We start from the raw sequence: 23,317 nt of genomic DNA on the forward strand, positions 1-23,317 counted from the left end.
GAACCTTGGTTCTCATAATGAGAACCTAGGTTCTCATGAGAACCTAGGTTTTCTGAAAACCTAGGTTCTCAGAGAACCTAGGTTCTCAGAGAACCTATGGTTCCCAAATGAAAACCACGGATATGGCAAGCAGTTCGACGCATAATCCCAAGAAACTAGGTTTCTCATGAAGTTTTATCCCTATTGATTATGTGTAATAATGTATTATTCAATAGTAAGATATCGGCAACACTGCAAGAAAAACTTATGCGCTAAAGACATTGCAAACATATTTCAATAACTTGAGATATCTGCAAAAATAAAGTTCTTAACAGCGTGTTTTCATTCTGTCCAGCCCGTGTGTAATCATATGTGAACCCCATTGATCCTGCGCCCTGAATAATATGTGTCCCGTATTCCAAACAAGCAAGTTTACGCCGTCCGACGCGTAATTATGAAAACCTAGGTTCTCTAAGAACCTAGGTTCTCAGAGAACCTAGGTTTTCAGAGAACCTAGGTTTTCAGAGAACCTAGGTTCTCAGAGAACCTAGGTTTTTCAAAGAACCTAGGTTCTCAAGAGAACCTGGGTTCTATGAGAACCTTGGTTCTCATAATGAGAACCTAGGTTCTCATGAGAACCTAGGTTTTCTGAAAACCTAGGTTCTCAGAGAACCTAGGTTCTCAGAGAACCTATGGTTCCCAAATGAAAACCACGGATATGGCAAGCTGTTCGACGCATAATCCCAAGAAACTAGGTTTCTCATGAGAACCTAGGTTCTCATTCTGAGAACCTAGGTTCTCATGAAAACCTAGGTTTTCAAATGAGAACCTAGGTTCTCATGAGAACCTAGGTTTTCCAATAAGAACCTAGGTTCTCATGAAAACCTAGGTTCTCATTTGAAAACTTGGGTTCTTGACGCCATGTGCAATCTTTAAGCGAGAACCTAGGTTCTCATTCTGAGAACCTAGGTTCTCATTTTGAGAACCTAGGTTCTCATGAGAAACCTAGTTTCTTGGGATTATGCGTCGAACCGCTTGCCATATATGTACTCATAAAAGCTCAGAGCATTCAAGAAGAAATAATGCTTTATAATAATGTTCAGTTTGCCCATTTATGAATTTACTTTGCCATGCCGAGACTATGCACTAACCGGTCAAACACTTAAAATTGAGGCCTGTAAAAATTTCAACTGGCCTGTGAATTGATTCTCCTGGTAGGCAAGTCTGGCCTGTAAAATGTGACGGTCTTTCGCCATGTCTGAATTTTTCCATTAAAGGCTTTGGGCTGTCTTTCTACACTCCTTCAATGCTTGTTGCATGCTAGTTAAGCGCATTAAGGGAAAGGTTTAAGTTAAAAATAAAAGCTGTCTGGCTGTTAAATAATTACAAATGCATTTGAGCAATTAACATCATATAATGAACAAAAATTTAAAGTAATAACACACAAACATGCATTTGATATTAATATATGCAAGAAACAGCAAACAAGATAATGCTAAGCTACATAGGGCTTCGTACACTGCAACAGTGCTTTAATAACAGTGTTTTAAATATTTATAGACTATTAGTGTATACAAAATATAATTTCTCAAATAAAATAAAATAGTTTTCCTACCTACCTACCCACCTGTAAAATTGAGGGTCGGTAAAGGGCAAACCAACAATATTTTAATTGTGGCCTTAATTTAATTATACTGGTGTAGTGTAGTCCTCGGTGTAGATAAAATGACAGGATTTCTTGATAAATGACTGCCTGAGATGTGCATATCAGTACATGGAATCATTTCCAAATTCTTGGATCAAGTCATAGGGACTGACATATTTGTTGAAGAGTTAATGGTGTAAGGATTGAGCCCAATCTTTTGTGTGAGACACCTCACGGATACAGAGTGTTCTTACTGTAAGATTATTAGGTATTGATTCCACATTATTTTCACCTAGTTCCATTAAGCCTTACATGGACGGTATCCATTATAGAGGCAAAATAGTCTTGGCACGGTCAAAGTGGGGTATTGTGATTGCTGCATTTATTATCATGAATTTGGAGCAAGTGACCATCTTGGATTGTTCATTATGTTTACATGTACCTGCGTAAATGATCACGGTCAGTTCATATGTTTCAAACATGATTGAATCATTATCGTTCATATTTGAAACATCTGGACAAATGATTAAAGTGCTGGTCTGTGCCATGTAATTTTGCTGCTACTGAGGTCTATGATGGTCAAACAACTCCATTTTATCGATGTCATCCATGAAATGGCAATCTTCATTTCCGCAGGGTAGTGGTTGTAATTATTGTACATAAGCTGGCCTCAGAATAACCGGATTAACCCCAGTAGATTAACATCAATTCTGTTATTAATGCTTGGCATAGAGTCTGTAAACTTAATTCACCCCCTTATCAATGGAGAGTGTAAATAAGTTAACTGAGTTTCCTGCTGTTGCAAAAAGGCCGTTGAAAATGGCAACAAACAATATCCCTTTCAGTGCGGGAACCGAATTTTAAAGGCCTTTGCAAACAGTTTGGATCCAGATGAGACGCCACAGAACGTGGCGTCTCATCAGGATCCAAACTGTTTGCTATTCTGATAGTATTCTTTGAAAAACATAGAAGAAAATGCTTATTTTAGAAAATCTGCAGACAACATTTTAGCAGACGACAAATTTCCCAGCATGCAAAGGGATATAATCCAAATAAACAAGTAGCACCAGAAGTGAATGCATTCACATTTCTGAAAAGGAAATTTACTGTCAATAAAATTGAAAAACAAAAAGCACTGTTAAAAAACCAGTGTTATTCATTGGTTACACAGTCATTTTCATGGACTTACATGCAATCAGGAAAACAAAGCCATATCATGATATAAAGTAAGCTATTGATAACTATGAATGAATATATTTAAGTCAAAGTGTCAATTTTACAAACTTGATCTGTCATGTTATGAATCAATTAGGTTAAACTGTAGATTGTAGTCAGTGCTTTTCTAAACATGTTGGGAATATAATCTATTCCCGTTAAATTAGTAATTTTATTTTCAAATTTATATACATTTGGAGAAATTAAAAAAATGTTTAATAAGTATTTATATAAAACGTACATTACACAGAACATCCAAAGAATAAATATATAAGTAAAATGGATAATTCATCTTTAAAACTCTATATTTCTCTGATTTAAAATCTCTTTTTCAAACATGTGAAAGTCAAACTAGTTGAAATTTTGGGACTATGATCAAATAAATGTTATAAAATAAAACATAATAAGCCATGGCCATTTTAAAATTGAATCAAATTATGGAAACAGTTGGCATTTGTATCATAATATCTTAATGTAAATATTGGCAATTGAAAAGAGCCAATAGAACTCTGTTAACTTTCTGTATTTGATCTGTCAACACGATGTTCTGTGATGAAGAGGATTAAAATAACTGTGGTCGGCTTGTTAGACTGGTTATGTATCAAAGACCAGTGTTGGTTTGTAGAAACATAAAGATAAGGCTGAACGAATATGGGCAGCCTATGTAAGCATATAGATATGGGAATGTTGACTTGGTTTTAATTTATCAATGATGTATCGATAAAAGCTGAGGCCTCGAAATTAATAGTTTGTTCCTGGGTTCGCTTTAACCCTTTGCATGCTGGGAAATTTGTTGTCTGCTTAAAATAGAATAGCAAACAGTTTGGATCCTGATGAGACGCCACGTTCTGTGGCATCTCATCTGGATCCAAACTGTTTGCAAAGGCCTTCACAATTCGGTTCCAGCGCTATAAGGGTTAATGTACCAGTCAAACTAATGCTTGATACAAGCTAATGTCACCAGATGCTAAGTTGCAAGTGAAATACATATAATTGTATCGCTTTCTCCTATCGTATCATGCATACTTTTTTAACCCTTTCAGTGCGGGAACCGAATTTTAAAGGCCTATGCAAACAGTTTGGATCCAGATGAGACGCCTCAGAACATGGCGTCTCATCAGACGCCACAGAACGTGGTGTCTCATCAGGATCCAAACTGTTTGCTATTCTGATAGTATTCTTTGAAAAAAATCGAAGAAAATGCTAATTTTAGAAATTCAGCAGACGACATTTTAGCAGATGACAAATTTCCCAGCATGCAAAGAGTTAAAATCATATGACTTGTAAATCACCATGAAACACAAAGTTTGCACAAATAATTTTAAATGCTGATTTCAGTTCAAACTTTTCAATACAAAAGTAAGTTATGGTGTGAAATAAATGGTTAAGTTTGGACGAAAGAAACAAATGTCCTTGTTAGGCCTTAATTTTGTATTTAGCGGAGCCGAGTGTGGCTGGTCAGGGAGTTGTAGTGTAACGTTAATAGTTGTGAACATCACATGGACTAAAAATGGCATAGAAATTTTGGTATTATCGAAACTGCTGATTTTGCAGATTTTAAAGAGAAATGTAATTGGAAAAGATTAAAATGCAGTGTTTCAAATTGTATCTAAGCTGTCCATAAGATATGATCATGCATTGATCTGTTGGTTTTATTAATTTCAAGCGATTATAATGGTGCTGAGTTTTGTTTCGATGTTTTATGGAGTTAATAATTCAGTATGAAGTAATACCATTTTCAGTAGTGTTACATGAAACTTTCTAAATTTGATTTAGAGGAATTAGCCTACTTTGTGAGTGTGTTGTTTTAGAGATTAAAGGATTTTTGTTAGAAATGCAGTTATGAAAGCAGTCATGGCTCTTCTCCCAGATGGTAAGAGTTGAATGCAGTTAACTCTTTCAGTGCTGGAACCGAATTTTGAAGGCCTTTGCAAACAGTGGATCCAGATGAGACGCCACAGAACGTGGCGTCTCATCAGGATCCAAACTATTTGCTATTCTTATAGTATTCTTTGAAAAAAATCAAAGAAAATGCTAATTTTAGAAATTCAGCATACGACGTTTTAGCAGACGTCAAATTTCCCAGCATGCAAAGGGTTAATAAAGAAACTTTCATTTTAGCCACGCTCTGGGAATACTATGTTTTTTCCCATTTTGGGAATATGGCGGGTCTCTTAATTTGGATTAGGAAAATAGTGTCATTTAAATAAAATTGGGAAATGAATGTTGTTGATTTTATGCTTGCAAATACTTAAACATTAATAATAAAAGTGATTTCAATATTATAATTTATAAGGTTTAACTTATAGAGGTAGATTTTGAGATGAATGACATGTTTAGACTTATAATTATTTTTTTTAAACCTTAAATTGGGAATTTTTAGGTCTCATTTGGGAAAAAAATATATCTTTTTTATGCCCCCGTATCGATAGATCGGGGGTACATTGATTTTGTCCTGTCTGTCTGTCATTCTGTCCCAAAACTTTAACCTTGGTTAAAATTTGATGACTTTTTAAATATTGAAGATAGCAACTTGATATTTGGCATTCATGTGTATCTTATGGAGCTGCACACTTTTTGAGTGGTGAAAAGTCAAGGTCAAGGTTATCCTTCAAGGTCAAATATCATTGTATTTTTCTTTCCTAAAACTTAACCTTTGTTAAAGTTTTGTCATAACGTTTTGAATATTGAAGATAGCAACTTGATATTTGGTATGCATGTGTATCTCACGGAGCTGCACATTTTGAGTGGTGAAAGGTCAAGGTCATCCTTCAAGGTCAAATTTATGGGTTCAAAGCGGCGCAATAGGGGGCTTTGTGTTTCTGACAAATACATCTCTTGGTATACCTGGAAAACTCACTATCGTAAGGGGACTGTACAGGGCAAGTTGCATAACTCTGGTTGGCTTTTTAACAGAATTATGGCTTTTTTTGTCCTAGTAACTTTGAATATTTTGTTAAATTTTGTGTTTATATCCACTTTGACAAAACAACACTTACCTGACATACCACAATGGACTCCACCCTAACCATCCCCCACGCCCCACCCCAGAATCCCCCACCCCAATTTTTTTTTCTCTTTTTTTTTCTTATTTTTGAAAGATCAATTCTATTAAATGAGCACACACCCACATTATACCCCCCTCTCCATGATGGCTTATGTTGTACTGTCAAGCATTCGAATAGTTGAGCGCGCTGTCCTCTGACAGCTCTTGTTTAATATTGAAGATAGCAACTTGATATTTGGCATGCATGTGTATCTCATGGAGCTGCACGTTTTGAGTGGTGAAAGGTCAAGGTCATCCTTCAAGGTCAAAGGTCCAATTTATGGCTTCAAAGCGGCGCAATAGGGGCATTGTGTTTCTGACAAACACATCTCTTGTTTCCATTGGGAATGGTTCCTCCTACCAGACCCAAATTTGAACGAAAAAAACACAGTTAATGCATGGGTCTAAAGTTCTGTCCCAGATTAGAGCACGGGCTATTCTGCGAAGACACTTTGTGCTAACACTGGATTTTCATTTTAAAAAGGACTTCCTTTAAACGAGTGTTGATCAAAATGGTTGAATGGGGAACACTGTTGACTCCACATTTATGCTGCCCCTACGCCCAACATGAACTAGGTCAGAAAATGTGTAGACAATGTTGATATCCGACAATTTTTATGTCATAGACTGCGGGACATGTGGGAAAAGTGTAAATTGATGAAAAGCTTCATTACACTTGTCCAGAACATTTGTCTACATGATACATGGGCCCCGTTCTAAACTGGGTCACATGGGTTAAAAAAAATATAGGTCAAATTAAACAAGACTATTGCCAATCCATATTATGTCTCCTACCGGCTCCACCATTGTCAGATTTTTTTAATTTATTTTTTGCCATAGCAACCAGCAAATTTAGATGTAGGAAGAAAATGAAATGACGTGCATAATGTCCATATTGCCATCTGTCCATGTTTAAAGTTTCATAAAAAAAAATATGAAGAACTTTTAAAGTAATCTGACTCAGACTGACAGACTGACGGACACACAGAGCGCAAACCGTAAGTCCCCTCCGGTAAAACCGGTAGGGGACAATAAAGGTGAGCGCCTTTGGTCCTTAACATAACTTAACTTGCATAACTTTCGAACCCTTATTAAAGATTTATTTTATACATAGAATTGTAACAGTGTGTTTCTACTTGCAGATGGCCTACTGAAGATTAAGGAGACCATTCGGAAACAGCAGAGCAAGTCTGCGGCCGCTAACAGAGGTGAGATGGCATCATGGGATAGAGGAACTGAGTAACAATCAGGGCCTTACATCATTGTTACACTATAGGAGCAGGGCTATAGATAACAAGCGCATGTGCGCTATTACGCAATTAAAATAACCAAAAACGTAATTAAATTCAAAATCAAGCATACAAAAAAGCAAATATAAATTTAATAACGCAATTCCCGTAAAAATCCTTGCGTCACAAAACGCAATTCTTATAAACACCGGGCGTATTTTTAGACTGGTTATTTCCCATACAAAAAAGTACCGAATAGTTTATATGCCGTCCTATGAAGAAAAGAAGGCAGTCTTTCCAGCGGTTATCAATCTTTGGGGTAAATAACTGTAATTATTCGTAGATCGGTCCGATTTCTACTTTCATTTTCTTAAAATATCAAAATGGCCACTCTTGGCCGTAGAAAGAGAATCCTCACACAAACAAGCACTTTAGACAGGTACATGTATTTACCCCAGAATATTGGGGAAAACGAAAGCTTCTGTGCTGCTTTGCTAAACGATCTGTTGCAAGATGTGATCATTTCTCCAGAGAATGTAGTTCGCCCGTTATTATTGGAGATTATGAACAAAGAATAAGACAGTTGCTACAAATGTTGATTTATTTTTCACATGCACATAATAATATAGTACCTTAGTAGAATTTTATTATATTATATATTTCATTCCCTAAATTACCCAATTGAGTTAAAAAAACGGGGGTGTTAAACCCAAATTAAGCTCAAAAGTAGGGGGTAAAATTTTTTGCTAAAACTATTGAATTTACAAAAACCCTATTGTTGTCAAAACAGGGGGTGAAAAACCCAATTACCCCAAAAATTATCTATAGCCCTGTAGGAGTCCCCTAGACTTGTGCAGCTAAAATTCAGGTGTACTGTCAATAAATGTTCGTTGTCCAACTAACACACACATGTCTAAAATTGCCTAAATGTTTAAAATTTAAAGCAGACATTTTTCTTACAATCATATACCTACTTAATTGCATGTATGGATTTGCTTTAGTTTGTATTCATTTAATCATTATATTTCTGAAATTTGTGTAACAATTAAGAGTTACAATAAAAAAAATTAGTGTATTAAATGGTGAAGTTTGTGAATAGAGGACATCGATGCAATAATTAATTTGTGCAAGTAATACACTGTAACTCCAATATAACGCGGTTGACAGGGTCCAAGCCACGCAACAGCGTTATAAACGGACAGCGTTATAAGTTTTGAGCTTATTTATTTATATTGTCATGCTGTGTTGTCATCGGCAAATACATGCATATAAATTGAATCGAACGATAACAGTATACATACTGCTTTTCTTATGTGCACATTTGTCCGATAATCCAATATAATTACAACATCACTTACGAAAAAATAATGTTAAACATTTATGACAAGAAATATGTTTACGAATTTCGTAAACAAATTCATATGCCTATGCCATTTTTCAGAAAAATAGTACAGTGCATTATGGGACACAGCTTTCATTGGACGAGCGAATTTAAATTTAGATTGAATGCAATACGATACATGTACAAATTAATGTTTGATTGTGTCATACGCAGCATGTAAAAACATGCTTTCCGTGGACTTTGTGATAACGGGCAAAAATTTAAGTGAATCTCTGTTAACAATTACACTGCGTTAGCATGTAAATAAATCATCAGGATTTATTAATTTACTTTTCGTATACGTACTGAAACATTAAACATACACAAAGATCTTTTTATTTATCAAGCATGTATAGCATATAATAAACGATAACACACTTACACAGCCATAGTTTATACAATGAAATACAATGCACGATAAATATAAAATATAAACAGGAAATAGTTTTAAATAACTTTAATTTGATAATTATTACGCTTGCACTTACCTTATTGAAATAAGCGCACTGAACCGCTCTGATAGGGAATACATGTAATAAACACAGACTCGCGAGTTTTCACACCTTTATTGACATTACACAACAGATAAACACCAATTAGCTGTCGAGTGTCGTTTAACCTCTAATCGATTAAAATCAGTTAAACGGACGGATAAAGCAATCAAGCTGTGATCGCCGGCTTCTTTGAATTTTCTGAAAATACAAGTAGTTGCATACCATGGATTTGAATTAGAAATGGAAGGTTGGAGAACAAACAGGATCCAAGCACCCCCCGCATTATATTGGACACAGCGTTATAACGGACCGCACTATATTGGAGTTACAGTCAGTGTTTTTTTTCACCTATATAGGGGAATGGTGGCGGGGCCCGTCCAAAGGGGAAAAACACGTCGTTTTTTAGGAAAAGGGGAAAATTAAAAATTTACTCTTTTATATGTAATGATATTTGTTATATGAATACACATGTATGCATGAATGTAATATTCACAGCTGAATGTCTTTGTTCTATTTCTTAAATATATACCAATGATTTTTTCAACATTAGTTTCAGACAGTTCAGCCTTCATGCACAGTCTTAGTTTTCCTTGCCATTTTTAGTCTAATTGGGATTTTTTAAATCGATAAAATGGAAAATGTGAGCATTTTTTATCAATAAAATGGACCAAAATGGAATGTTTTTATCAACGAATATTGACACGATATACCTAGATACCTTTCCCTGGCCATTTTGGGAAAAAAATGCAATTCATGTTAAAATTAACTGTTTTGGGAAAAACTAAGGGTTAATATAAATCTTTATAATAATTCAAAATCATATTAATTATAGTTATATACTTTATTAGTTGTTTATGAAATAAATTTGAGATATATCAGGGCTCAACATTAACCGAAAAACCAACTTGCCCTACCGGACCAGTACTTTCAAAATCTACTTGCACTGAACGTAAAGCAACTTGCCCAAACATGATATATCACATCAACTGTAAACCTCATATTGTTTGATAAACCAAAATGATACACCACACAACCTTTTTTATTTTTGAACATTTAACTAAATGATTACAGCAATTAAAGTCTAAATTAAATGCTCTTTGTTCTTTTTTGCACTTTTCCGGGCGGACAATTACTAGATTATAAAATAACTTGCCCAGACCCAACTTTTACTTGCCAGGGGCAATAGGACAACCATAAATGTTGAGCCCTGTATATTTATCATAAGACAGTTATTTAAAAAAAAAAAAAAAAAATTTTTTTTTTTTTTAATTTTGGAGGGTATACAGAAAATGTAGCATTATGTAAAGTAAAATATATAAACTGTAAATATTAAATATTTTTATTTAATGATATTATGACATTTTATATATATATATATATATATATATAAAAAATAACAAATACTGCCAGTCAAATAAATAAAATAATTTTACACATCCAGTTTAAAGAAATAAATCCCTAAATACAACACACTTTATTGTATCACTGTTATATGACATTAAAAACACAGTAAATAAAGTAAGTGATGTTTCAAGAAATTACAGTTATTATATTGAGATGAAAATCCCTTTTAGAGCTCTTCATTTGACTTAACTAGACCCTGGTGAGGTACCATCACTCTGTGACTGCACTTAACTGAGCCAGTGGTCGTTGTCAGGCGAAAGTTGCTACACAGTCTTTTTTGATGGTTGCTGAAAGCAAAAAATACAATTAACTATTGTTAAATCATTTTGTTTAGACAATCTGAATGAAATGATCATATGGGATCTACTAAAATTACAACTTAAATAACGCAACATGGTTTACCAACTTGCTTCTCTTTATATTTTGCTTTTCACATTATAAAATAAATTTGACATTTTTTTCAGATGAAGGTCATTTCATAGGGTGCTTTATAAAAAGAGAATTTGCAATGTTGATTTAGTTACAAACCACATTATAATATTAAGTTTTTGCTTCACACCTTTTAAGTGATAACAGCACCATTACTCTGTGACTGCACTTCTGATGTAGTTGTCAGGTGTAAGTTGCTACACAATCTTTGTCAAAAATCGCTGAAAGCAAAAAAACAAAACAATTTACTATTTTAAAATTACATTGTTTAGCCAATCTATAAAATGAAGTGATCATATGGGATCTACTAAAATTACAACTTAAATAATGCAACACCTTTTAAGTGATAACAATCATAGCTTTCGTAAATATGTAATTGAAAAAAAGGCTTTACATTTGGTGGCAGAGTAGTTATTCATAAATAAATCTAAGTATTGGTTACATTGCCCTTTCATTTGGTCACTAATTAGGCAATTGATCGTTACAACTTTATGTTGGTTTTGTAAGATAGAGATACCTTTGACTGACTTATGTCTTTTATGTGAACTTACTGCAAAGATAATTGGTTTCATCATTAATTTTATATGTTAATCACCCACCAAAGCAGATTTTGTAACTGTTAAATTATATCATTAAATTAAACATAACATTATAAGAAAACAATGCAAAGAAAAACAATACAAACCTGTTTAATAGTTCAAAGCATTTCTAAAAGGGCCACTTCATAACTCACTGAATTCCTCTTTTAGAGACTTGTTAACACACAAAATGTTTATTTCCACATTCTAATTAATGGTTTAAGATTGTTCATCAAAGTATTTTAGGATATTGTTTAAACTTCAACTTTAAAAAGTCCCAACATTGCTTTGAAACTTACATTTCAAGCAAGAAATACGTCCTGCATGGATCTATGTTTACACATTCAAATTTGGCTCCCAACCAATCAGAACAGATTATACACATTCCAGAAAGCCAGTAAAAGATAGCCCCAGCTTCACATTACAAGTATCAAGTGGGCAGGATTTGTTTGTTAGGGGTTTATGATTATTTTCAAGTGAACTGTTACAGAGGTGTATACAAGCACTGACATTACAATGGTTATTTTCATGGAAGGCAAACTTAACATTTAACCCCAGTGGAAATACATATATACTACCAATTTAAAGCAAAGCAGTTTTCATAAGTCAGGGGAGGGGGGGGGGGGGGAATTGAAAAACAATTTTCAATTTGCATTCAACCCTTAATCAAGTTTACTGTAACTGAACCTTAATTCAAAGATATTTTATGACCATAGTAGATCTACATGTACTTTAAGTGTTTAAAGGTAAATTTCATTACATACTCACATATTTATGCCCCCGTTCGAAGAAGAGGGGGTATATTGCTTTGCACATGTCGGTAGGTCGGTCTGTCGGTCCGTCCACCAGGTGGTTTCCGGATGATAACTCAAGGACGCTTAGGCCTAGGATCATGAAACTTCATAGGTACATTGATCATGACTCGCAGATGACCCCTTTTGATTTTGAGGTCACTAGGTCAAAGGTCAAGGTCACGGTGACCTGAAATAGTAAAATGGTTTCCGGATGATAATTCAAGAACGCTTGGGCCTAGGATCATGAAACTTGATAGGTAGATTGACCATGACTCGCAGATAACCCCTATTGATTTTCAGGTCACTAGGTCAAAGGTCAAGGTCACGGTGACCCGAAATAATAAAATGGTTTCCGGATGATAACTCAAGAACGCTTATGCCTAGGATCATGAAACTTGATAGGTAGATTGATCATGACTCGCAGATGACCCCTATTGATTTTGAGGTCACTCGGTCAAAGGTCAAGGTCATGGTGACCCGAAATAGTAAAATGGTTTCCGGATGATAACTCAAGAACGCTTATGCCTAGGATCATGAAACTTGATTGGTACATTGATCATGACTGGCAGATGACCCCTATTGATTTTCAGGTCACTAGGTCAAAGGTCAAGGTCACAGTGACCCGAAATAGTAAAATGGTTTCCCGATGATAACTCAGGAAAGCTTATGGCTAGGATCATGAAACTTCATAGGTACATTGATCATGACACGCAGATGACCCCTATTGATTTTCAGGTCACTAGGTCAAAGGTCAAGGTCACAGTGACAAAAACATATTTACAAAATGGCTGTCACTACAACTGAGAGCCCATATAGGGGGCATGCATGTTTTACAAACAGCCCTTGTTTAATATTATGACATGTAATATATTATATATATATATACATGAATGACAATTATTGTATTAATTGAACTGAACATAAATATTGTTTTTCTTGTATAGGGCAAATGTTTCTCATAATAAACATTTAGAAACTTGAATCAGAAGTCTATTTTTTTATTATCTAAGTCCCATTTTGAAATTGTGTTTCAATAGTTTTCTAATTCCAATACTCTGCCTTGCTTAATACTGCCAATTACCAAAATTCTGTCTTGCTAAAATGCAGAGTGCTAAAAATATGTCTTATAAAAATGAAAAGTATAAAAAATATGTTTGGTATAGTACAGATAAAATTCTGCTTCATTGTAATTCTGCTTAAAAAATCTGTACAGTTTTCCAGGAAGATTCTGAGTCTGTGTCCTCTTTGTACAGAATAAATGAATTCTGTCTTGATTCTGGGCAGATTTTGTACAGACTCTGTACAGAATCTGCATAGAATTTTCATACAGGCAGTGTTGCACAGTCCATTTGTTTGTCTGTCTCCTGTTTCAGCCTTAACTTTGCTATACTGTAATGGATTTGAAAATAACTTAGTAAAAATGTAAACCATCATTAAACAATGTTTTATCTCAAAGGTCAAGGTCACATTTAGGGGTCATGAGTCAAGTTTTGCATAAAACACATTCCTTTCACAATCATAACTTTCCTACAAAAAGATGGATTTTTAAACAATATGTCACACTTGTAAACCATCAAAAGACCTAGTATTGCTTAAACATTTACCAAGAAGCAGGATGAAGATCATCATCATACCAACTAAAATCAGCAGACGCGTTAGTGTTAACCCTTTACCAATTAGATATGTACTTTGACAAAATGTAGTCCCTTAAATTTAATTATAGACCTTTCTTTCTAAATTCAAGTTTTATAGGCTTCATTTCCAACCCTTAGATACTGATGAGCTGCTCGCAGGCTGTTCCAGTTTTATGCTGTTTGCACATAGCCATTTTCACTTTGCTTCTGAATGGAAAAGGGTTAAACATTTATTGAACAGTTTTCACATTTTCTGAAATACTTCTATTGAAATCTTCATTTTAAAAGCTGAATCACATAGGTGGTAAGTGATTTAAAATGATTGAATGTGGGAAATTACCACATCTTTGATGTAAAGTGCATTTAAAAATAATTTATATAAGGACTATATCTGTCGGTTTTTGCTTTGAGTAAGATATTCTAATGCAATTTAAATTGAATTCTTCGCCTGTTTTGATATGTAAAATAGATCTTTGGAATTTAAAGTTTGCATGTCCTAGGTACATAATATTAGGTATTGACATTTTGAACTACAGAATAAGAAAACACACTTAGATGATAATATAGGCATTAAAAACCTTTTGAGATTAAGTCTTGCATGGCTCATATTTTATGTTGGGTCAAGGTCAGTAGAACATGTACCAGCTAGATGGTATTTCTATTGCAAAACTTTCATGAATAGTTCATGCACAGCAAATCACCACTTTCTTCTTGAACCTCAGTTCTTGATTGGTTTGTGAGCCAAAACAAGTCTAATTTATGACCTTGGTTATAAACAAAAGCAGACATTTAATCATGAACTTAATTTCATGAAGACTATTTTTATTCATAAATCAGTCATAACAACAATGAAAAGCTGAACAGAGTGGTGTTGGCTCTATATAAGACCACCCTTTTTATGTCCCCCACCACTATAGTGGGGGACATATTGTTTTTGCCCTTTCTATTGATGGTTTGTTTGTGTATTTGTTTGTTTGCGCCAACTTTAACATTTGCAATAACTTTTGCAATATTGAAGATAGCAACTTGATATTTGGCATGCATGCGTATCTCACAGAGCTGCACTTTGTGAGTGGTGAAAGGTCAAGGTCATCCTTCAAGGTCAAATGTCATCCTTTAAGGTCAAAGGTCAAATATATAGCTTCAAAGGGGAAAAGGGGCGCAAAAGGGGACATAGTGTTTCTGACAAACACATATCTTTTTTTTTGTTGCCTCTGAACTCAAAGTACAGCAGCAATCAAGAAGAACAAGTAAAATAAATGTGAACTACAGAAACTGATGTTCAGAGCTACCTCTGCGCAGGTTCAAACAAAAAACAACTATGTGTTGTCTTCACCCTTTTGCCATTAGAGGCAAATTGAAAATGGCAAAAAGCATAAAACGAGAACAGCTTGCGAGTAACTCGCAGTCCGTTTAGTCAGTATCTAAGGTTTAGAAATGAAGCCTAAATTTAAATCTTGAATCTAGTAAGTAAGAAAGGTCTTAAATTCAATTATACTTTCTAAGGGACTATAAATGTGTCAAAATACATATGTTAGTGGTAAAGAGTGAGCCTTGTTCAGAGAAAACTGGGCTTAATGCATGTGCGTTAAGTGTCGTCCCAGATTAGCCTGTGCAGTCTGCAGAGGCTAATCAGGGATGACACTTTCTGCCTAAATTTGATTTTCGGTAAGGAGGGACTTCCTTGAAACTAAAAATGCCAAAAAAGCGGAAAGTGTCATCCCTGATTAGCCTGTGCGGACTGCACAGGCTAATCTGGGACGACACTTTACGCACATGCATTAAGCCCTGTTTTCTCAGAACATGGCACATGGTTAACACTAATGCCTCTGCTGATTCTAGTTGTTATGATGATCATCAGTAGCCTGCTGTCTTGGCCTGTTGATGGTATACTGATAACAACAATGTTGGTAATGCTGATGCATTAATGTATAACAATAGTGATGATGATGATGCTGCTTATGATAATTATTTTTAAAATGATGAACTTTTATTTTATTTCATTAACCTCATTTCTTAAATAGCTTAATTGATTATCATACACATTCATTAAAGTCAATGAAGTGGAACAAGAAGTTCATGAACAATTGTTGGAGTTAATGTTTTATGTTTAGAGTACAGGAACTCCTAAAAGGTTTCATGAACAGTTTATGAACTCATGCATATTTTTAACAGGGGTTATCTTGTTGATACATTAAAGCAGAGTCAGCTCTTTTTGAGAATATCTCTGAGTAAGGACAAGCACTTTGAAATATTCAGTGTTTTAAAAGGTTCAAACACTTATTTAAGACATTTTTTTAAAAGGCATTTTACATATTGAATGTACCAATGCAAAGGTAAATAATTTGCTAATGATAATAAAAATATAAATGGACATATCAAGAGTTCTGAAGAGAATAACAAAAGTGATGACCAGATCTTGACATTTAACATAAAATAATTTTTGCTTAACAATAGTTATTGAATTATTTAATATATTATGTAAACAAACAAACAGCAATATTTCTGGGCTGTGCAGATGGTATTGACAAAACTATTGTAATATGAGTGAGAGCGTACAATAGGTGACATTGGTTTATTAAAACTCCTGTTGCTTATTTAGATAGCCAATACCAAAAATGTTTTGAATTGCAAAATGTTTAACCTTTTTATATTAATCAATAAATTTCAATTTGAAGCTTAGTAAATAAACTATAAAAACACTTATCACTAATTGCATTCTTTGCGCATTTTTTCCAATCCATAAAGCCCAGTGGCCCAAATTGTCAGGAATGGTGAAAGAAAACAGCACTGGAAATAACAAAGATTTTTGATGTTTATTCCAGACGCCTGGGAGGACATGCAGGGGGCAGCAGCCCCAGGGAACACTGACCCTGCCACACAACCTCTCCCCCAGCGGCACCTGCATGACCCCTACGAACCCATCCTGCCACGACCCCTGGACCTCATTGAAGGGGCTGAGAAGGCCCCTAAAGTGAGGAAGATTGCAGCAGGTCCTGCAGCCCCTACTTACAAAGGTTGGTGTTGTCTGCTTGCAGTTAATGGGACTTGTTCACTAACAAGCAAAATAAAAATTAAAAATGTTCCATATGTTAAAAAAAGTATATATTATATTCAATTCAAATAAATGAAATAACAGACTCATAGTTGAGAAAAAATATTATTCGTTCCTCTATGAAATAATCAATCAAAATGTATAAACGATAATAATATAGCTTTTTTTTAACTTTAATGACCATTTGTGATTTTAAATAAAGGTTATTCCACTCCATATGGGGCTGTATTTTCAAAATTCATATATTGACTTTTATCTTTTTAATAAGGTTTTCTAAATGCATATCAATGAAAAACACACAATTTTGTTGATTTATATTTGCTTTTGTAGGTTTTAGTGAGGCTGAGGTGAAATATCGTCTTGTGGAGAGCAAGGGGGCCAAGCAGACTGATGGCTCTCATAAGGACAAAAAACGGCAAATGAAACGAACCGAACCACTGGGCAGTAAGTGCATTTGGGCCATGATCTGTGAAAAAAGGGTTTAATGCATGTTTGTAAAGTGTCCTCCCAGATTAGCCTGTGCAGTCTCCACAAGCTTATCAGGGACAATTTCCGCCTTAACTTGATTTTTGCTAACAAGAGACTTTCTTTAAATGAAAAATATAATAAAAGCAGAAAGTGTGAACTGCACAGGCTAATCTGGGACGACACTTTACGTGCATGCATTTAACCCCCTTTTCACAGAGCAATGACCATTTGTTTTGCTGTTGTTGTTTTTTTGTCTGTGAATACATTTTTTGTTTCGTCAATATGCATGTGAATACATTTTTTGTTTCGTTAATATGCATCGTACATTTACATGCAAACATCAATGGAATAGAAAGAAAATACAGTACCAGTAGTCGTGTTACAATAATGCATGTCAAAGCTATTCAAAATGTAATACAAAAACTCTAATAGTAAGTAAAATTGTGGAATTTACAAATTACAAAATTACTGACAGTTTTTGTACTATGCCTGCTAGTAAGTTTTGACAAGTTTAATATTGTAGTCACTAAGTTTTTCGGTTGGGTTGTCAGTCAGTCAATCTGAAAATTTTTTAAATTTGTGGAGCAAACGTCTTCCACATTTCTTGATCTACTACGTTCAAACTTAAAATATGTTATCACCATTAAGTGTAGATGATTTAGAACCTTGTTATTCCTAATAATTCACACATTCTTGAGTAATGTGCCCTTGAGCATAGCTACCAAAGCAATGCAGGGGGTATTAGTCAGGTGTGTGACAAAGCTTTAGTTTATATTGTGCTAGAAGTATGTCAATTTGAAAGCAGGCAAATCTTGATAGTTGAAATAAAGTTGTTTTAACCCATTACCACTTAGATACATATTTTCATGCATTTGTAGTCCCTTAGAAAGTTATATTTAATTAAAGGACTTTCTTATTAGATGCAAGATGCAAGTTTTGAAGGCTTCATCATTCTCCAAACCTTATAAGATACAGATGACCAGCAAACAGCATAAAACCTGAACAGACTGCGAGTTACTCCCAGTCTGTTCTGGTTTGGTGCTGTTCGCTCATAGCAATTTCTACTTTGGCGTGGGAAAGGGTTGAATTGTTATTTTTATATCCCCCACTATAGCAGTATAGTTTTTTGCCCTGTCTGTTGGTCTGTTGGTTTGTTTGCGCCAACTTTAACATTTTGCAATAACTTTTGCTATATTAGAGATAGCAACTTCATATTTGGCATGCATGTGTATCTCATGAAGCTGCACATTTTTAAGTGGTGAAAGGTCAAGGTCATCCTTCAAGGTCAGAGGTCAGATATATGTGGCCAAAATCGCTCATTTTATGAATACTTTTGCAATATTGAAGATAGCAACTTGATATTTGGCATGCATGTGTGTCTCATGGAGCTGCACATTTTGAGTGGTGAAAGGTCAAGGTCAAGGTCATCCTTCAAGGTCAGAGGTCAAATATATGTGGCCCAAATCGCTTATTTTATGAATACTTTGCAATATTGAAGATAGCAACTTGATATTTTGCATGCATGTGTATCTCATGGAGCTGCACATTTTGAGTGGTGAAAGGTCAAGGTCAGAGGTCAAATATATGTGACCCAAATCGCTTATTTTATGAATACTTTTGCAATATTGAAGATAGTAACTTGATATTTGGCATGCATGTGTATCTCATGGAGCTGCACATTTTGAGTGGTGAAAGGTCAAGGTCAAGGTCATCCTTCAAGGTCAAATATATGGGTCAAAATTGCTCATGTAATGTCACTTCTGCAATATTGAAGCTAGCAATTTTATATTTGAAATGCGTGTGTATCTCAAGGAGCTGCACATTTTGAGTGGTGAAAGGTCAAGGTCATCCTCCAAGGTCAATCGTCATATAGGGGGACATTGTGTTTCACAAAAACATCTTGTTTTAAACCTAATTGAGAGAGGCTAGTACATGCATACGTGTTTCATGAAATGAACACAATTGCAACTAATATGACTTGTCTTTGTTACTCTTTGTTTTCAATGTGACATTTTTAAGCCACATAAAATACATTGCCTTGCTGTGTTTGAAGATAATTAAAAACTGAAAAAAAATCTTTTTAGATGTGTTTCCCCCCCCCCCCCCCCCCCCCCCCACCACCACCATTTAAGTCTTCCTTTGTATGGAACATACCAAACCACATTCAGTTTGTAATAAATCCAAAATGTTTTTGAATATTTCAGCTTGGCTTACAGTGGAAGAAACGGAAGGCAAGAACAAAAAGATAACCAGAGTTATTGCCCCTTCTAAGAAAGCATTGAAACAACAACCACAGCCAAAAAATAAAGGTAGGGTCTGTTGTTTTTCATGCACTTATTCAATTAAATTTAATGTTACTAATTTTTAATGAGTTAAACAGTTTGAAATAAAAGATATCATTAACATAAATTATAATTTCATTCTCATATATTTAAAAACAACAACAATTCTAAGGTAATTTCAATCTAGGCCTTCACAAAATTACATTTGTTTAATAGCAGTAAGTGAAATGCTCTGATGAATTTGCAGACTGATCGTTAAACTATTGTATCTTAGATAGAAATCTTAGGCATCAACAGCAATTTTGTGCAAAAGTTGTTAAATCTGCATTTAACAAATCACTTCATGACAGAGGGTGAGATTGGATGGCAGTGCTTTTTTACCATTTAGGTATTGGACCATTCCCAGGAAATCGGGAATTTTAGCGTCTTTACTTATAATTGGGGAAAAGTATTATTTGTTTGAATAATTATTGATAAAACTTTAATCAAAATAGAAACTGGTGAACAAAAGCCAAATATGTTAAATGGTCTTTTTAACTTCAACAAAAGTATTTATTTCTACACTGAACATCTCTATTTCCAAAGTCGAATAAATATGTGCAAATTTTCAGACATGATTTAGGAAAGATACTTTTTGCCTTCAAGAATATGTTCAGAATTTCAACTTGAATCATACATTTTCTACGACTCCTAAATATTTTAATCCTTGGTAAATGTATCACTGTCCAAAACTTGCACAAGGTATTAATTAGTTGTACAGATTTTGGCTTTTATAGCATAGTAAGTGGTGCTTGTAAAGAAACATACATTTGTCTCCAAATCTTAACCATGTTTAATGGAATACAATTTTTTTAACAACTCTTGAATGTCAAACTTGAACAATTGTCCTGACAGGAAGGTGTTGATATTTCAGAGATCATCACTACCTCTTCATGGAGGGCTGGACAAGAACTGATCTTGAGAGAGTTGGGTCCAGCAAAGAAATCAGGCTCCAAGTCGGCCAAACACAGAGACCTAGGTGAGTACAGTCTCCTAGTGCCCTGAGGATTTCACCCTTTACTCCATAAGAAGTGAAGTGAAAAAGGCTTTTACAACCAGCATAAAATCACAACAGCCTGCAAGTAACTGGCAGTCTGTTCAGGTTTTATGCTGTTTGCTGCTCATCCGAATCTAAGGGTTGGAAATGAAGCCTTTAAAAATTGAATCTATTAAGAAAGGTCTTTAATTAAATTTGTTTTCTAAGGGACCACACGTGCGTCAAAATACGTATCTAAGTGGTAAAGGGTTAACCCTTATCTAAGAGGTAAAAGGTTAAAAACAGATCTAAGTGATTAAGGGTTAAATATGTATCTTATTGGTAAAGGGTTAAATACGTATCTAAGTGGTAAAGGGTAAAATACGTATCTAAGTGGTTAAGGGTTTAAAACGTATCTAAGTGGTAAAGGGTTAAATACGTATCTAAGTGGTAAAGGGTTAAATACGTATCTAAGTGGTAAAGGGTTAAATACATATCTAAGTGGTAAAGGGTTAAATACATATCTTAGTGGTAAAGGGTAAAATACGTATCTAAGTGGTTAAGGGTTAAATACATATCTAAGTGGTAAAGGGTTAAATATGTATATAAGTGGCAAAGGGTTATATGAAATAACAAATACATGGAATTCTAAATATGAGCAAGTCTCTGGGAAAACCAAGCTTAATGCATGTGCGCTAAGTGTCATCTCAGATTAGCCTGTGCAGTCCACAGAAGGACACTTTCTGCCTCATCTGGATTTTCATTAAGAATAGACTTATTTTCAAAAGAAAACATCAATAGAAGCAGGAAATGTTATTCCTGATTAGTCAGTGTGGAGTTCACAGGCCAATTGGGGACAAAATGTAACACACATTGATTAAGCCCTGTTTTCTGAGAGCACTCAGCACGTCTCATATGGATCTCATGCGACTTTAGCATCATCCACATGCCACAGTTGGTTTTGTTGAAAATTGTTGTGATGCGCTGTCTAGTTATAATTCTCTATAGAACATTTTGGTATAAGGATGGACATTTGTATCGATAGAAGGTATTCATGTTTGAAAAAGAAAGCTATTACTGTCAGTTTTCATTCTTAAAATCGATATATCATTCAATGTGAGGATTAAAGTTAACATTTAAAGATGTGATTTTATAAACATTTATTATGACAGAATGCTATTTAAATTAAGACTTGTGGGGTAGAGATAGAATGTTTGGCCTTTGAAATCACCTGTGAATGAATGGTGGTTGAAAAGATGGATGTAATGAGATGGAAACTTCGGAAACTTACCAAATTATACTGTTCGGAGAATAACAAATTGATTTTTGTTGAAAACCTTGAAGGTCATAAAACATTTGATGTTTTTTTCCAGCAACCATTTGTACCTATGAGTAGTAGTAGGCATACAAATGATTTGTTTGTTACCACTAAGCTGAATGGCCCTTATGTTGGTGCAAATAATAAACTTGTTCTTTGCATACCCGGTTTAGTTTTTATCCAGGTTTTTCGAAGGAAGAAATTGGTTATTAGATTGGCGAATGTCGGCCGGTGGGCGGGCGGAACAAGCTTGTCCGGGCCATAACTTTGTTGTTCATTGTGAGATTTTAAATCATTTGGCACATGTGTTCACCATCATTAGACGGTGTGTCGCGGGAAAGAATTACATCGATATCTCAAAGGTCAAGGTCACACTTTGAGTTCAAAGGTCAAAAATGGCCATAAATGAGCTTGTCCGGGCCATATAACTATGTCATTCATTATGAGATTTTAAAATCATTTGGCACATTTGTTCACAATCATGAGACGGTGTGTCGCACAATAGAATTACGTCAATATCTCCAAGGTCAAGGTCGCCACAACTAAAAATAGATTTATTTTGAAACAAAGGGGGTAAACAATCAGTTCAGTTAGAGTTTTCTTCCTTTATCAGATTTTTTTCTCACATTGAAAACCTGGTTTTGTGAAAATTGTGTCCCTTGTTTATCTTGTTTTCTAATTTTTTGCTGCATTCTATCAAATTTCACTTACTTGTGCATAAATATATAAAATTATACACGTTGCATTTAGATATAAGGAAGATTTCTGTCATTGCATGTCCTTATTTACGTGGAAAAGAGATTGTGTATGGAAAAAAAGTTAACAAAAAAGGACTGGCTGATGTGAGTGGAAACCAACAAGATTTGTTTGGCCTTAACTGTTTTGTTTTCTTCATGTAACAGTACAGTTTTGAAGGAAAAACAAATTAACAATCACATACAACAATAATCTGTTGAAATTATGATCAAAATGGCATTCATTATGGCAAAATAAGCAAATGCACATTTGAAGATCTTTGATAAAACTATTAAATCTTTACTGAAATAGATTGCTAGATAAATTAGTTCACTATTTATTACAGTTACACAAATCGACTTTAATTGAGCATGATCATTTATGTAAGTTTGTATAAAAAAGATGAATCAGGGTTTAGCAAGATATTTACTTTATTTCATGCATTTAATTAAAACGGAATGCAATATAACGTTCTGCTACGCCTTTATTGAAACATAAGAGTGGGAGTTAACCTGTTCTTGAGTAGTTTGAAAGCTCAAAGCTTGCCATATAGATTTAAAAAAAACATAATAAAACAGGGGTTATGGCAGAGTCTCTTGTTTGTCAATCATGAAAC

General features: G+C 34.5%; 1 protein-coding gene across 1 annotated transcript in view; it reads left to right on the plus strand.

Moving 5' to 3' along the window:
- The window catches only part of LOC127839645 (centrosome-associated protein 350-like), a 121,544-nt gene that overhangs the window by 47,139 nt on the left and 51,088 nt on the right, over positions 1-23,317 (plus strand). Inside the window, exons 7-11 of the mRNA XM_052368030.1 lie at positions 7,028-7,093; positions 16,654-16,845; positions 17,214-17,327; positions 19,556-19,660; positions 20,547-20,651. Coding sequence (XP_052223990.1) covers positions 7,028-7,093; positions 16,654-16,845; positions 17,214-17,327; positions 19,556-19,660; positions 20,547-20,651 — 582 coding nt within the window. The remainder of the gene's footprint in view (positions 1-7,027; positions 7,094-16,653; positions 16,846-17,213; positions 17,328-19,555; positions 19,661-20,546; positions 20,652-23,317) is intronic.

Source organism: Dreissena polymorpha, chromosome 7 (assembly GCF_020536995.1).
Source record: "Dreissena polymorpha isolate Duluth1 chromosome 7, UMN_Dpol_1.0, whole genome shotgun sequence".
Lineage (NCBI taxonomy): Eukaryota > Metazoa > Mollusca > Bivalvia > Myida > Dreissenidae > Dreissena > Dreissena polymorpha.